This window comes from Hermetia illucens, chromosome 4 (assembly GCF_905115235.1).
Source record: "Hermetia illucens chromosome 4, iHerIll2.2.curated.20191125, whole genome shotgun sequence".
In the NCBI taxonomy this organism is placed as follows: Eukaryota; Metazoa; Arthropoda; class Insecta; order Diptera; family Stratiomyidae; genus Hermetia; species Hermetia illucens.
In genome coordinates, this window is record NC_051852.1 from 74,087,367 (window position 1) to 74,102,328 (window position 14,962).

A 14,962-nucleotide genomic window follows, 5' to 3' on the forward strand; every position below is an offset into this window, starting at 1 on the left:
TTTTATCCTTCAATCTGAATAAGTAGCTTTGAGGTGTACAAAGAAACAAAATAATGTGCCTCGAAACGAGGGATATTCTCGCCCTTGAAAACACTGTAAAGCCTTCCCAAGCCTTTACAAAGGCTGGCCAAATGATTAGCAGCAGTTAAAGTCAAATTGACGCCGTCTGGAAGCTAAGACCGATTTTCACAATCTATTCGCTGACATCTCAATCCCATTTGAACTTTTGCCAATTAATAAGAAAAGCGCCTAATGAAAGTAAAGCGAGCCGCTAACATGATGTACGCGCGGCCATATAATTAGCGCACATTAAAGATGACGGTTATCACGCTATTAATTAATTAAGCCACCTCCAGTCCAAAATAGACGATTGAACAAAGCATGCTCAGAAATTTTCCAAACGCAAGTGTCCATTCAGTAAGTGGTAAACAAAGTTCACTTTAAAAAACTAATTTCAGTCATGATGTTCGCTTTAATTCAATTTAGCGGATGAACTTTTATATGAGAACATCCGAAATTCCGAGTCACGTTTGAAAAGTCAGAGCCAATAACTGATTGGAAATGCAGCAAGTGATTGGGAAGCCTCGGTTCAATAGGTTACTCCTTGCACAGGGTGCCCCGAAAGGTAGGGGTGGCCCGTTCGATTTCAGCCGTTCCGAGTTTTGATTCCATGATATTACACTAATATTTTACTTTACTTTCGCATAATTAAGTGTATACTCAAATCAAGCCACTACGGTACAGATATACATATCCGACAGTTTGCCATTGCGCACGCAAATCGCCATGGGACGCATATGCACCCACTCTCCACGAACCAGCCTGGAGTAGGTACTACGTTCAAACGGACGTTAGTATATCAATCACTATAATTTAGTTCACTTAATTTAATAATCAAAAACGCCTTTTACGTTCCATCATGCCATTCTTCTTTATCTTCACCACATTCTTAGTTTTATTCGCTCCATTCTCTCTTCCGTTCACTTTGGCGACAATTCTGTTCCAACTTGTTTTAGCACTTTTTCAAATCATACGAATAACTGCTTTCTCGTTTTTCTCGAGCATCCGCAAAGCGCATAAAGACGCACTTTATATATTTATTTATTATAATTCACAATTTCTTGCCCTCTGCACAAATCACGCACTTTTCACTACCGAATCAACCACATCCGGCTAATTGTTAGCTCCAACGAATTCAGAAGTGGTAACTACCCTCAACAGAAAACAATTCATCTAATTAGCAGGTTTCAGATTACAGTAACGAAATTTCCAAAGATTCTACAAACGTTAAACTTAAAATATTCTCTATTATTTATTTAGCAAAAATACCATTTGTTGTTTCGAGACCCCAATAGTCTTCCATGTTTGTAAAATGGTGGCCACTAGCAAACTGCTCTAAAGTCTGTTAAGTGTTTTCATCATCTCTCATTGTACAAGTACACCATGTAACAATTTAGATGTGATACTGGCGACCAGGTCCAGTGGCGGTGGCATCAAGCTATTGACCTATGAGCTGTTATTGGCCCGTAGAATGCGACACAAATGCTTGTTGAAAAAGTTTTACGTTTTCGAGTGCTACTGTACCTTCAATGCCTATATTAAGCCGCATAGATGTGCCATTAGTCAGCGGCAATTTAGCCACTTTAATCGGCTCTATTGCTTAAGGGCGTGAAGTGAATTTACGCTAAAGAGCGGTCCAAGGAAGCGAATAACACGTCATGCTGTATCTTAGTGGACTTGTCTTTTGGAAAGCATAGTCCTGGGTTATGTTGGTGGCCTGAATGTGGAAATTTTAATGAACTAGAGGTTGGAAGGTGCACGTCTATCTTTTCTTAACGTTGGGTGTTGGCGATCAGTGATCGTGCCTCCAAATAGGGTGGATGGTCCTGGGCCAACACCACATCGCCTTGAGAAAAAATAGTGATGCACAACCAGGAAAACCACTCGGACTTTGGACTTTGGAAATTCTGCGATAGCTTCTGAACGAAGTTTCAGGATCCAGCATCACAGCCTGAGGGTCCAAGAAACAAAATGGCTGGAATACAAAGTCGACGGCATACATTTGCACACAGTGTTTCTAAGTAAAAAATCGTCAAAAAGAAAATTTGAAGTGGTATTCACTGTTGTAAAAAAAAATGATCAACCATCCGTGATTGATGTCAAAACAAAGTTCTTTATCTGGTTTATCCACTGCCAAGGAAGAAGAAGACCCCGAAAAGAACGAACCCGACAATAACCTACAACAAACAGCAGGGAAGGGGGTTGAAAGATTGTATGTTCTTCAGGGGGCGTCGCAGATTCAGCACTAAAATTCTCAATCGTCAACAAATGATAACAATAATAATCGTTGGGGAACAATTCAATTGGATCTGGGCCTTGAACTGTCTCAAAATACTTCTTTTAAGACTGTAGTAGTACGCTGCAAGAAGCAATGTTTTCGGCATTGCCCTGATTTGACTCAGATACTCATTCACAACTGGTATCCAACTGGTATCCAATGTCAAGTCCCGATACAAATCCAACTTCCACCAGTGAGATTAGAAACGTGACCTCCCGTACGACAGCCTAATGCTCTGTTGGGACATCTGAACACCCTCAACAAATATCTGGAAAATTTAACACCTACAGCTCTACTAACAAACACTACCCTCATCTTCACGCTAGTAACCCTTGGGCAATGCAAAGCAGCGGACGAAAGGGAACGAATGGAAAGGCCTCTGCGCCGTATAATAGAAATGAACCGACTGGTCTCCTCCAGGTCCGGAACTGTGCAACAGACTGACAACCTGTTCAGGTATATTAATTACTTGGAAACCGAAACTGAGCCTCAGCAATGGAAAAAGGACTACAAGTTTGGAAACAAAAACGTCCACTTCCTGTTCAGAACTGCCGCTGTGGGAGAGGTCCAGAAAAGGATATTGTCAGGCTCGCGAATACTTTATTTTCGAAAGCGGAAAAAGTCTGGAACGCAAGAATGTGGCAAAGCTTTTATCGTCCACGAGAATTTCACCCGCCGCATCACAAACTTAAGACCATTCAATGAAGGAATTAGTGTGATTCGAATGAAAACTAAGTTTTTTAACGTTTGGTTAATCAACATATGCTTCAACGGAGTCAATGTTTCATTGATTACCCTTGAATAACGTGAAGAGAGTACTCGGCGAGTTCAAAGCAAAAATCGGAAAAGAGTTGATCTACGTGGAACTACTGGTGCCGATAATCCCGACGATATAACTAACCAGAACGGAAGTATTCCCACAGAATTTGCTTGCGGTAGAAATATGGCAGCTCCATCGAATTGCTTCCCTTATCGCAGGATGCAAAAGAACTTGGGCCTGACCATATGAGATGACGTTAAATGACATCGATCACGTCCGCATTGGGAAACGAGGTGTATTGACGTCTGTTCATACTGCGGGCAAAATTATCATAACGGCCAACATTTCGTCAGAGTATGCTATCGATGTCGAATCGCAAATAATGGGAGTAGCAAACTCAACCCAGTTATCCGATTTAAAATTGAAAAACACCAGAATGAAGAAATAGTATCGAAATATGTCTAAGCATCAAAAGAACAAATCCTGCCAACGAAACAAATACATAGAATTAAGACGCACAGCTGACAAGGTCTATAGATTTAACGATAATTTTAAGAGACATAATCTAAGATTCCCTTACAACTTGACGGAAATAATGGGAGCAAGATTCCAGGCCAGGTAGGCAGTTTTCAGTGGCCGGTCCGAGGACCCCAATTAGCGCTTTGGTGCGCCGTTTTGATGCCACAAACTCCTAAGACCGTGACTGTTGTTATGAGAGCAGAGAAGCAAAGTCCAGCCGGCTCGGATCTTCAGAGCCAGCCCGTAGCATTCACTTCCAGTCCAGAGTTATATTTTGCAGAGGCCCAATGGGGCATCTTATTGCAGGAATGAAGCAGATTAAAAGTCGGCGGACCCAATATTTTGAGCAAGTATTCAATGTCACAACAAAAAGTCCGGACATCGAAAAAGTATAGGTCGTACAGGTACGTGACTCCACCAAAACCACCTACACTTGAAGAAGTCGAGGTTGCACTTAAAATTATTAAAAACAATAAAGCGCCAGGTATGGATTAAATAGCTAGGGAACTACTAAAAGCAAATATTAGGGAGGGGATTGCGAACAAGCTCCATGAGCTCCTCAATACTTTTTGATCTGACGAAATTATGCGAAATGCGGCATTAAACGATTACAATTTCGAACAAGTAGACAACTGTGTGTGCATATTAGGTGGGTAAGGTACAGGGGAACACTCAGACCCCAGTGGCCCATTCTACTCGATTGCGGTCTTGAAGAATTCTAAATCTGAACATATGCCCAGGTAGTGAATTACGGCCAGTCAAAATGCCCACAATACTTCTGTAAGTCTTTCTGCTTTTCGACAGGATAAACTTTGCAGTGTATTTGTTTGGTCCTGACAGGAAAAGTTTGGTGTGTTTAGCAGCATTAAGGCTCTACCACCTGCCATTACGGGAAACCTGTTCCAGTTTATGATAGCAGCAAAGCCAATAATACGCTGGTTGCAGTCCAGGCATGGGCGAAATCGAATCCTCTTTTGTTAAAGAATTCAAAATTTCATTTCCCTTCACACCACAATGATCGAGTACCTATAGTAGGGCTCAATTGGATTCCACATTCCTGGTCGTTTTTTGAAGTAATCAATGGATTGCACAATGAGCTCAATGCAGCTTGACTAGCGTTGCAGATTTCAATGCGTCTGCCCTTCAATCATGCGTCAATCACCCAGGGTTAATCGCATACATTTCAGTCTGAAAAACCGTTACATATAGTGCCATGGGAAAAGCCCACTTCTCGTTTTTATTCGAGAGGTGGACTCCTGCTTCAGAAACCTGTTTTGTTTTTGAGCAATCGGTGTAGAAGACGTCGGCATATCTTGACATGCATTCTTCTGGCTCTTTCCAATTTCTTCTTCGTTTCAAGATAACTTCATATCTTCTACCAAATATATGTATGTGTATCCGAGAATCAGAAGGCATTGCAAACTGGATTCAGATCTCCCAATAACTTTTCCAATGCTCTGTACCCCCATGCCCATTGATTCCCCATAGATCTAATCGGATTAGTCTGTGAGCTGCATTGAATAAACAAATCTCAGGGCTACAAATTGAATAATGCATTTAGAGCTGTGCCGGATGTTGTGCTCATGCCACCGGCAATGCCCAGACACACAGTTCTTTGCAATGTGGCTAGTTTACAGCGAAAATTCTTTTGTTTCACCTTAACCCACCACACTGCGGACGCATAAGCGAATATTCGCCTAATGATAGCAACATATATTCATTATCACCTGAGGCCTAAGTTCCCATGTCGAGGTAAAAGTCCGCCTACACAGCCCATAAACTGTTTCATCTTTACCTCTACACATTTGTTCCGAAGAAGCTTCTTGTCTAAAATAACTGCCTTCTCACTCACTTCTTCGGAAAGTGGAAGGCTTGTGCCCGTCATCTCTGGAAGGCAAAGACCATTCAGTTTCCTCCTTTTTGTAAATAATACTATTGTGGTTTTATTTGGATTTACTGAAAGTCCATGCCTGAGACAACAACTGTCAATTAAATCAAGGGCGCATTGTATATTTCTACACACCGTTCCGAGATCTCGAACAGTAACTAGCGCAGCCACGTCATCAGCATAAGCTTAAACGTATATAGGCAGAGTTTGCATTTCGCGTAGTAATGAGTCGATCAACATAGTCCACAGAAGTGGCGATAGCACACCGTTGTTAGGTAGCGATCAACCTCCACTTCAGTACACGACAATCTCTGCGTTAGCATAGCATAGATCCACTTAATTAAAGTTTCATCAAGCCCATGCTATCTGGGGGTATCACAGGGCTTTTGAAAAGGCGCGCAGTCAAATGTCAATTCAATGTTCACGAACACCCTCATCGCGTACTCGCCTTTCAACGTTGCGTCCTCTATCTGTAACACCGAAGAGTGGAAAGAGGACTCACAGGACTTTCTACGCTGATAAGCGTGTTCGTTTTCATTTCGTGAATACGACTTTGGCGCCTTCTCACGAATGTGACCCCCAACCAGTCTCTCCAGAAAATTCGGTGAAAATGATGTTAAGCTGATTTGTCTGGAGCTTTTTGGATTTAAGTCATCTTTTGCAGGCTTAGGTATGAAGTCTACCTTATCCTTCTGCCAAGAGGTAAGTACGTAGCCCAGAGGAAGACAACCTCGAAAAATATTTTTTCGAGCTAATGGTCCATCAATTTTAGATCCTTCGCTGCTCTGCTCAAAATCCGGAAATACCCAACACCAACATGTGTTTAAGACTTTTTTGTCGTCATGTTGTTTCTGTGTTGTTATATGGAAGTAGCACATGGAAAGTAAGCGACATTGTTAGTGAAAAGCTGCAAGACTTTATCAACACTTATTTGCGTCCCGTCATCGGGATATTCTAGCCTAACACAGTTTTAAGCGGAGAATTTCGTCAGCCCCAATATGAGCCAATGGCAACCATATATGGTACGATGGGATCGGGGGCCACTTCAAGGAGCCCAATTACCGCTTTGGTGCGGTGTTTTCATGCCATAAACTCCTAAGACATGACTGCTATGGTAAGAGCAAAGGTGCTGAGTCCAGCCGGCTCAGATCTTCAAAGCTAACCCATATCATTCACGAAGGAAAGCAGCTCTCCCACCCTACAATAAGAGATTTCTCCGAGGTCCTCGAAGAATGGTTGGCCTAGTGTCCGTATTCTTGCTCTATTTAGCAAAGGAAGTGGCCGAAGGTGTCTCCCTGTTTTCCGCAGCGCCGGCAATGCGAATTGTAGCCAATGCCCCGCCGTAATATTGCACGGATTCCAATATCGCCCGTACCTCCGCTTGGTATACACCGACGAATCCTGAGAAACCGTATGACTCAACTGCCTTGTGTTTATCCAAAAAAACGTCTTCACCGACTCCACAGACCATCTTTGATCCTTCAGTGAAGAATACTGTGTCGTAGCACGCCGCTTTTCCACACGGTTTGGAAAGTCCACGGCAAAATTACTCATGAAATTCGGCTTATGTGTAACGATTTTGCGGAACAAAACACTTTCATTTTTCCGTTTATGACTCTCTCTCAGACTTTATAGCCCGCTTTTTCTAATTCCCCCAGGCATCCTCTATTTATATGGATTAGAAAGGATACACTGTTTACCTGGGGTTCATCCTCCTTGATAACTACCTAGTCATCCGTAGGAATCCTGGGGCTTTGAAAGCACAAGGATTGGAAGAGCTTGTCCTCATCCATAGGGATTTTCGGCAACCAAATGTGAACGACCTGTCTCCTATTAATCTCGTCGTATGTGATGATCTTGGGCTTTATGCCCTCCCAGGCGTCCCTGATCTTAGCGACGCACGAACTAAGAAAGTCCCTGGAGAATTGGTGCCCTCATACCATCTCAGAGAAATCAAAGCAGTGTTGCTCTTTGCCGTCCAGGACTCCGACAGCCTGGCCTCGACATTGTTCCACGCCTCCGCCGCCAGTTTGCCGCCAGCGCTACGTTACTTACGGATTTCACATTTCGTGCTTCGTCAACCGACTGTTGAAAGCAGCGGGCTGTGCCTTCTGTTGGTGTCTCAGGCATTATAATCCTACAGTTATGTATGTCGTTTTGTTCGGCTTGTTTTTAGTAAGAAAAAAAACAGAAAGAACAGACTTAATTGTTCTTTAAATATCGAATAAATTTTTTTTATTACCCATATGTTTCTTATTTCGAAGACCAATTGTGCTCTTCCTCAGTGAGTATTAGTCTCTCGAAATTTTTATTCGGCATTTAAAGAACAATTTACTCTTTTCTGTTCTTTTTTATTAGTTTGCTATTATATTCTTCGACAATCGCATGGTATATCGTGAAGTCTTTTTCATCCTGCTTGTCGACAGTACCGGCCTCCTTATTCTTCGCGATCTTGCTCACGATATGGCCTTCTGCTACTGGCTTTGATTAGGGCACCAGTGAATCTCTGCGTCCTTTGTTGGTTTTCGGTGGCCGACATCGTCGTTAGCCTTTGCTTTTGAGGGAACCCGTCAGCAGTATCGAATTACTATGGCTGGTACTCGCTACACTCGTCCGCGCCTATTACCGTGTCACGGATTTGGAACGGAATCCATCAGGGTACAGACATCGACTCCATGACGCGTTCATAACCCGCTTCCGGGAACTAAGTCATGTTCCGGAACAGAACGTTGTCAATCAATACCGGGTGATAGTGAAAAATAATCGAGTTGCCCTACCAACTAGGCAACAAATATTCCAAGAGGTTTCACTTGAGCTCGGTCTGGAGTCACCAACTTACCGGACTGAACAAAGGAGCAACACGAATACTCCACTTATAAGGCACTCCATGAACCCAGTAATCAGGAGAAGCTTAGTGACTGGAGATGTCTACCCAATTTATAATGAGCCTTTAACCGCATTTCAGGTCGGATTCACAGAGTATGCTGAGAATCTCCCAGACGCTAGGCCAAAGATCCCAAAACTGAAATTTACTTCGGCAACTACTAACATCATTGCTGCCGTTGACAGAATTTTGGCTGATCGTTTGGCTAGCGAGATTACTGCTACAGAGGTTCACAGCCTGATCTACGTTGCAGCTGCCACGGTTATTCGTCTCCATAATCAACATTTTAGAGCGAATAACAGAGGTATGCGCAGAAGGACTTTACCGTTCTGGGTGTTTCAACTCAACAAAAGAGTCGAAAAGTTGAGAAAGGAGATTGGTCGTGTCACGCAAGCACTCATTGGAAATCCATCGCCAAGAGTGCACAGATGCATTGCGAACATCATTGGAAACTACCATCTGTCCAACAATATGCCAATCAAAGAAATCCTCGAGGTGCTGAAGCAGAAACTCGCGGTATGCTCCAATCGCATCCGTAGTTATCAAAAAAGCTTTCAACGAAGGACAGACAACACCTTGTTCTTCCAGAACCGACTCAGGTAGGGAAAGTAACCTCGATCTGGATCAGGCAGAAAACTTCTGGAGAAGTGTTTAGAGCGAATCCAGCCGTTGCAATGTAGAAGCAGCGTGGCTCCCACACCTTATGCGTTCATGCGAAGCCCTCCCCGAAAGGACCATGCCTGACGTAACTGAAGTCGACGTAGAAACAGCCCTTGATAAAGAAGGTAACTGGAAGGCGCCAGGAATTAACAAGATTCACAACTTCTGGCTGAAGCGGTTCAAGAGCACTCACAGGATATTGGCAAATCAATTTGATCAGATGATTGCCGATCCTGATTTAGTTCCACAATTTTTCACCAAGGGGATAACTTTCCTCATCCCCAAGGAACAGGGTGCCTCTTGCCCTTCAAAATGTCGACCAATTACTTGTCTTCCTACCATCTACAAGGTCTTCACTTCAGTTCTGTGCGCGAACATCTCAAAACATCTTGATGTTCATAAATTGATAGCTGAGGAGTAAAAAGGATGCGCAAAAGGTTCCCGAGGCTGCAAAGAACAGCTTATAATCGATGCGGTAGCTGTAAAGCAGGCTGTCCATCAGAAACGAAATATCTCGACAACCTACATCGATTATAAATCAGCCTTTGACTCCATATCACATTCGTGGTTACTACAAGTGTTACGCTTGTATAAAATCAACCCGAATGTCGTTCTTTTTCAGAGAACAGTAATGAAGAATTGGAGCACGAAGCTATCGGTATCCTCACAAACATCAGGAGAGATATCAATTAGGCGTGGCATTTTCCAGGGCGACTTTCTAAGCCCACTGTGGTTTCGTTTGGCTTCGAATCCACTATCTCATCTTTTGCATGAAAGCAAATACGGGTTCCAAGTCAGTCATAGAATATTGTCGAAATGTACATTAAGCCATTTGATGTACATTGACGACATCAAATTGTATGCCAAAGACGAGAACCAACTTCGCTCCTTGCTGGACATCACCATCCAGATCAGCAGAGATATTGGCATGCAGTTGGGTTTGGAAAAATGTCGCATAAAAACAATTGTTCGGGGAAAACACACTGACAACGGAGGATACAGCCAAAATAACATCCGAATTGAGGGAATGGATTCGGACGACGTGTACAAATACCTCAGCATATTGGAAGCAACAACACCTGCTGTGGCAATTATGAAATCTAAGTTGCCGGGGGAATTTGAGCGGCGTCTGGATCTTGTCCTTAAAACTGAGCTGTACGGGAAAAATAAAATCATGGCAATCAACACCTTCGCCATTCCCGTCCTTCTATACACTTTCGGTGTGATACAGTGGAGTAATACGGATTTAGAATCTGTCAATAGACGGGTAAGGGTAGTTCTTGCAAACAACAGCATGCACAATAGAGCTGCCGAAAAATTGAGGATCACTATCCCACGTCATCAGGGAGGAAGGGGGGTACTTGATTTAACAATGTTGCACTACAAACAAGTGCATTCTCTTCGTGAGTTTTTCTATGAGAAACAATCCTCTAGCCAAATACATCAGGCTACCGTCATGGCAGATAATAAATGATCTCCTTTGAACTTGAGAAGCAGAGAATGGGATCCCATGTCGAATGTTACTTCAGTCCAACAGAAGATCGACATATGCAATGAGAAACCCATTCACGGAGATCATATCAAAAATTTGTTGTTGTCAGGCATTGACATCGAAGCCTCCAACATATGGTTGACAAATGGTGTACTTTTCTATGAGACCGAAGCATTCCTAGCTTCAATTCAGGATGCTTCGCTCCCAACAAAAAATTATAAACGGTATATTCTTCATGACTCCTCAATCACCAACTCCAGTTGTAGGTTATGCAACTGTGAAGAGGAGACCATCCATCTGCGTGCAGGATGTTGAGCAGTACCGAGTACACCAATCGTCATAACTCCGTCTGCAAGATTCTCCATCAAAACCTTGCGTTGAAGTATAACTTAGTCGCAACCTACCATCCTTACTATAAGTATACTCCGCAGAGAATCTTTGAAAATGATCGGGTCAAACTACTGTGGAATCACACTATTGCCACTGACCACAGTGTTAATCATAACAGACCCGATCTAGTTCTGCTTCTGAAGGAAGAACGAGCGTGCTTTATAATCGATGTTCCAATTCCATTCCGGTCCAGCACGAAAAAATCCGGAACTACGGCCTCTTGGCAGACGATATGAAGCAGACTTGGAGACTACAAAAGATCGAAGTAGGCCCAGTAGTAATTTCAGCGACGGGATTAGTCCCGCAGAACTTACATAAAGCGCTGAAAACGCCCGATCTTAGGGCTGGACTATTCATGGAGATGCAAAAAGCGGTTATCCTTGCAACCTGTGATATAGTCCGAAGAGTCCCGTCCGGTAACAATCTGACCTAATGGGTTTCAGTCTTGATCCGCACTGTCTTCGATATAAGATCCATGTCTCTGTAGTGTGGAACCTCCGCGTCATTGGCTGAAGTGTTTGCGACAATCGGGATGTAGTAATACATTTTCGCATGGTCGCACACACTTTGCGTTAAAACGCATCATCGCTGTGATGCGGGCCTTTGAATGTTGCCTTCAGCCCATACTTAGGTTGGTCGCCCCTCGATCTGGTTGGGCGGGAACAGGGTCCGTGGGCTTTCTTAACTATAGAAATATATATAAATATGTATTTATTGTTTATAGCGACATCGGATATAACGACATATCGGTTTTTACGACGAATTTCCAAAGTTCCGGCTAGAAAGAACACTTTTGTATGTGTGACTTATCGTTTATAATGGCATCGGATATTACGACCAACCTTTTATAGCGACAAAAAATTCACCGACGAATTGGCTGAATTTGAATCTTATAACGACGGACTCATCATCGCAGTAAGTAAACGCCAAGGAATCATCAAATTAGGGGAACTGCCAAGTTATAAAAAGCCAGCGCGGCAGAACGTATGCAATCAATTGTCAATTGTTGTTGTGTTCAGTGGTCAGTTTGGCATCAATTTTCTTGGTCTCGGTAGGTACTTTGAAGAGTGAAATGTTTGTTTTGATTGGGGTTGACGTTTTAAGAAAAGAGGGCAAAAAGATTATTTTTCGGTAAATGGGGTTATTAAGAACAAATCGGGAAAAACCATTGAAAACCTGTTTGAAGTAAAAATTTTTTCGTTTATTGTTTCAAAACACACAAATAATGAAAGAGAGTGAAAAGTGCGAATATCGTAAACGAAAGAATGAGCCTGTGATCTATTGTTCCCTTTACATACAGTAAGTGGCGCCATTTCGTGTTAATTTTAAGGGGGCTCCCCATACATGTGAATGAAGGGTGCAAAATTTTTTTTCATAAAATGTAGCCACGTGGGGTTTCAAATGAAAGGACTCAATTAGTATAATACTTTTCGAAACTAGTTCCATATTTGATATCGGATGAAACCTAGGGAGGTGGGGGCTCAAAATATGACCCCCAAAAATTGTAACAGGTCTCGTTCTCAGAACCTATCCTACCGAAAAATCTGAAAAAAATTAGAGTAGTGTATCTCTACGAAATCTAGGCCTCAAAATACATCCGATTCCAATATCTGCACAACTAAAGTTAATAATAATTTCCACATTTTAGAAATTTACCCGGCAACCCCCCTTATGTTCATTCCAGAAGTACAAAATTCGGTATGGGGATAAAGGGTAGCATAGTCCACAACTTAGTCAAGTTTGAAGAAAATTCAGCTATTATTAACAAAGTTATAGGGGTTGAAGCTTTGCCATTTTTCGTGAATTTCGTGCATTCGACTTGTATGACGTCATCATCCCATATCAATTCGTCAATTCCATAACGAAGTAAGTTCACATGAAGGGGGTGGAAAAGAATTATTTTGTTTCAGGTTTTTATTCATTTGTATATGAATATCAATTACTTCAAACAAACATGTGGGTATCGAGATATATAGTATATGCGTGCTAATGAAATTTGCCGGTAGTGTCTAATTCAGATAGATATATTTGTACATTAAACTAGCGGTATTTAATATACGTACTATATATGTACATATGTATGCTTTTGTGCACGAAGTAAATCGGAAATCAATCAATTTATATACGTGCATATATATGTCCAGTAATCGTAAATCGACAGTTTGTTTTTTTAGGGTGAGGATAATATCTATAGCTGTAATATGTATGTATGTCTTGTAGTTTGGAAAATATGAAGGATTATGTTGGATTTTTATCTATATAGGGATAGAAAAATGTGCGTTAAAGTTTCTTACATAAGATGAACACAAAACCTACCCGAAGCGCGAGCTTCCGGTATTCCGACTTGTTTTAATTCTCTTTGGTAGAACCTAGCTTAATCCTCAGTTGCCTGTTTGCGCTTGTGCTTACTACTTCGATGTTGTATTTTGAAAATGTATTTCCTATCTTGTTCGTTAACGATGAGAATGTAATGCTCGCTCTGATCGGTGGATTATCCCTTTTTTGCTGTTTGTAGAGCGTTGTGAGTTGGTCCCTATTGATTCTACTTTGTTTTCTGCGTATTATTCTGTCTATTTCCTCCATAATATATGCATTTTTCACCGCTGGATAGATGTAGTATTTTCGCTTTCACTAATTCAAATTTGAATTCAGACATAAATAACGACTAAATGGAAGTGGATGAAATTATCGATTTCCAGCCATTTCCAGCATTTTCAGCGATTCAAACGATTTAACATTTTTGTACATTTGATGAAGGTTTGAAAGAAGATAAAACAGATTTTGCTTTATTACATTTGGAAAAAATAATTGAAAGGCACTTTTTAGGAAACAGGAAATCACAAAAACAAACGAAAATGACAGATTTTTTTTGTTGAAATGAAACTGAAATCATCTGACCCATGTTGTTGAGTAAATTACGCAGAATGCATAATTTTTGTTGTACTCATTTACCGTACTCTTTTCTATCATAAATAGAAAGTATTTTTGAAGTATTCAACTGGTGTATGCGTATAGCGACCTACGGTTATACCGACCGAATTTTACCGGTTCCTTCGAGGTCGCTATGAAAGATATATACTGTATATGAAAATATGAAAAAATCAAGATGATTATCACGACAATGACCACAGTAACGATGAAAGCGTAGATGCACCGAGCAAACCTTCACATGCCATGCGGAAGCATTTGCCACTCGAGGATGGGACTCGGATGATTCGAGAGGCAAGAAAAATGTTGCCCAAAGTAACTTCACCTTCTGGAACCGCTGCGAGACTTAGCCGTTCGAAAACGCGTTCCCGCCGTTCGACAACTAAAAGTCGACGATTTTATAAAAAAAAATAATATAAAAGACGTTCGACTTTTTTCATGTGTTTTATATTTAAACGTCAATATGTTTGCTAAATTTTAAAATATTGTTCTCAAGAGGACTATACACACGAGGTGAAACTGCTTAGGCAAGTTTTGAAATTTTGCGGAACCAAAATATAGCGCCTTTGAATTTATTTAGGTTTATTTTTCTATGCAAGTGCTACAGTGAAAAATTATATATAGTGAAACCTCAACAAATTCAGTGAGTTTGAAATTTTAAAATTTTGAAATGCCATCGGCTATTGTTGGTAAGCAGCTATTGCAGCGTTTAGTAAAAAGTGAACAGAAGAGATTATTAAGGATGTTAGAAGGCCGCACATCAGAGTGAAATGCAGATATTGACGATAACTTGCAAGCGGACGATTTCAATAGCCATGCCCCACCTAAAGAAGCGACGAACTCAGAAGTCGCCAATTTGAAGCAAAGGCGCTAGGAATGGCATTATCTGTACAATCCTTCAAGGAAAAGTTTCGAATCGTTTCTACGAATATTGAAAAAAAGAAACTTGGTTGTACCTGTTAGCTTGAAGAAGGCAGTAAAAATTCTAATATTAATTAAAGAGTTGATAATTTTCCCATAAGAGTAAAACAAACAGCAAAGTCAAGTCGAAATTCGCTGCCATTTTGGCAAACCAACAGCTTGTTTTGCGTCAGCTGGAAGAA

The 14,962-nt window shown here is 41.5% G+C and overlaps 1 protein-coding gene across 2 annotated transcripts in view; it reads right to left on the minus strand.

Moving 5' to 3' along the window:
* LOC119654819 (sodium/potassium/calcium exchanger 3) overlaps positions 1 to 1,475 on the minus strand; it is an 84,134-nt gene extending 82,659 nt beyond the window's left edge. For both annotated transcript variants that reach the window (XM_038060380.1, XM_038060379.1), the window contains exon 1: positions 1,330 to 1,475. In XM_038060380.1, the coding sequence (XP_037916308.1) occupies positions 1,330 to 1,363 (34 nt within the window). In that variant the 5' untranslated portion in view covers positions 1,364 to 1,475. The remainder of the gene's footprint in view (positions 1 to 1,329) is intronic.
* Positions 1,476 to 14,962: the final 13,487 nt, after the last annotated feature.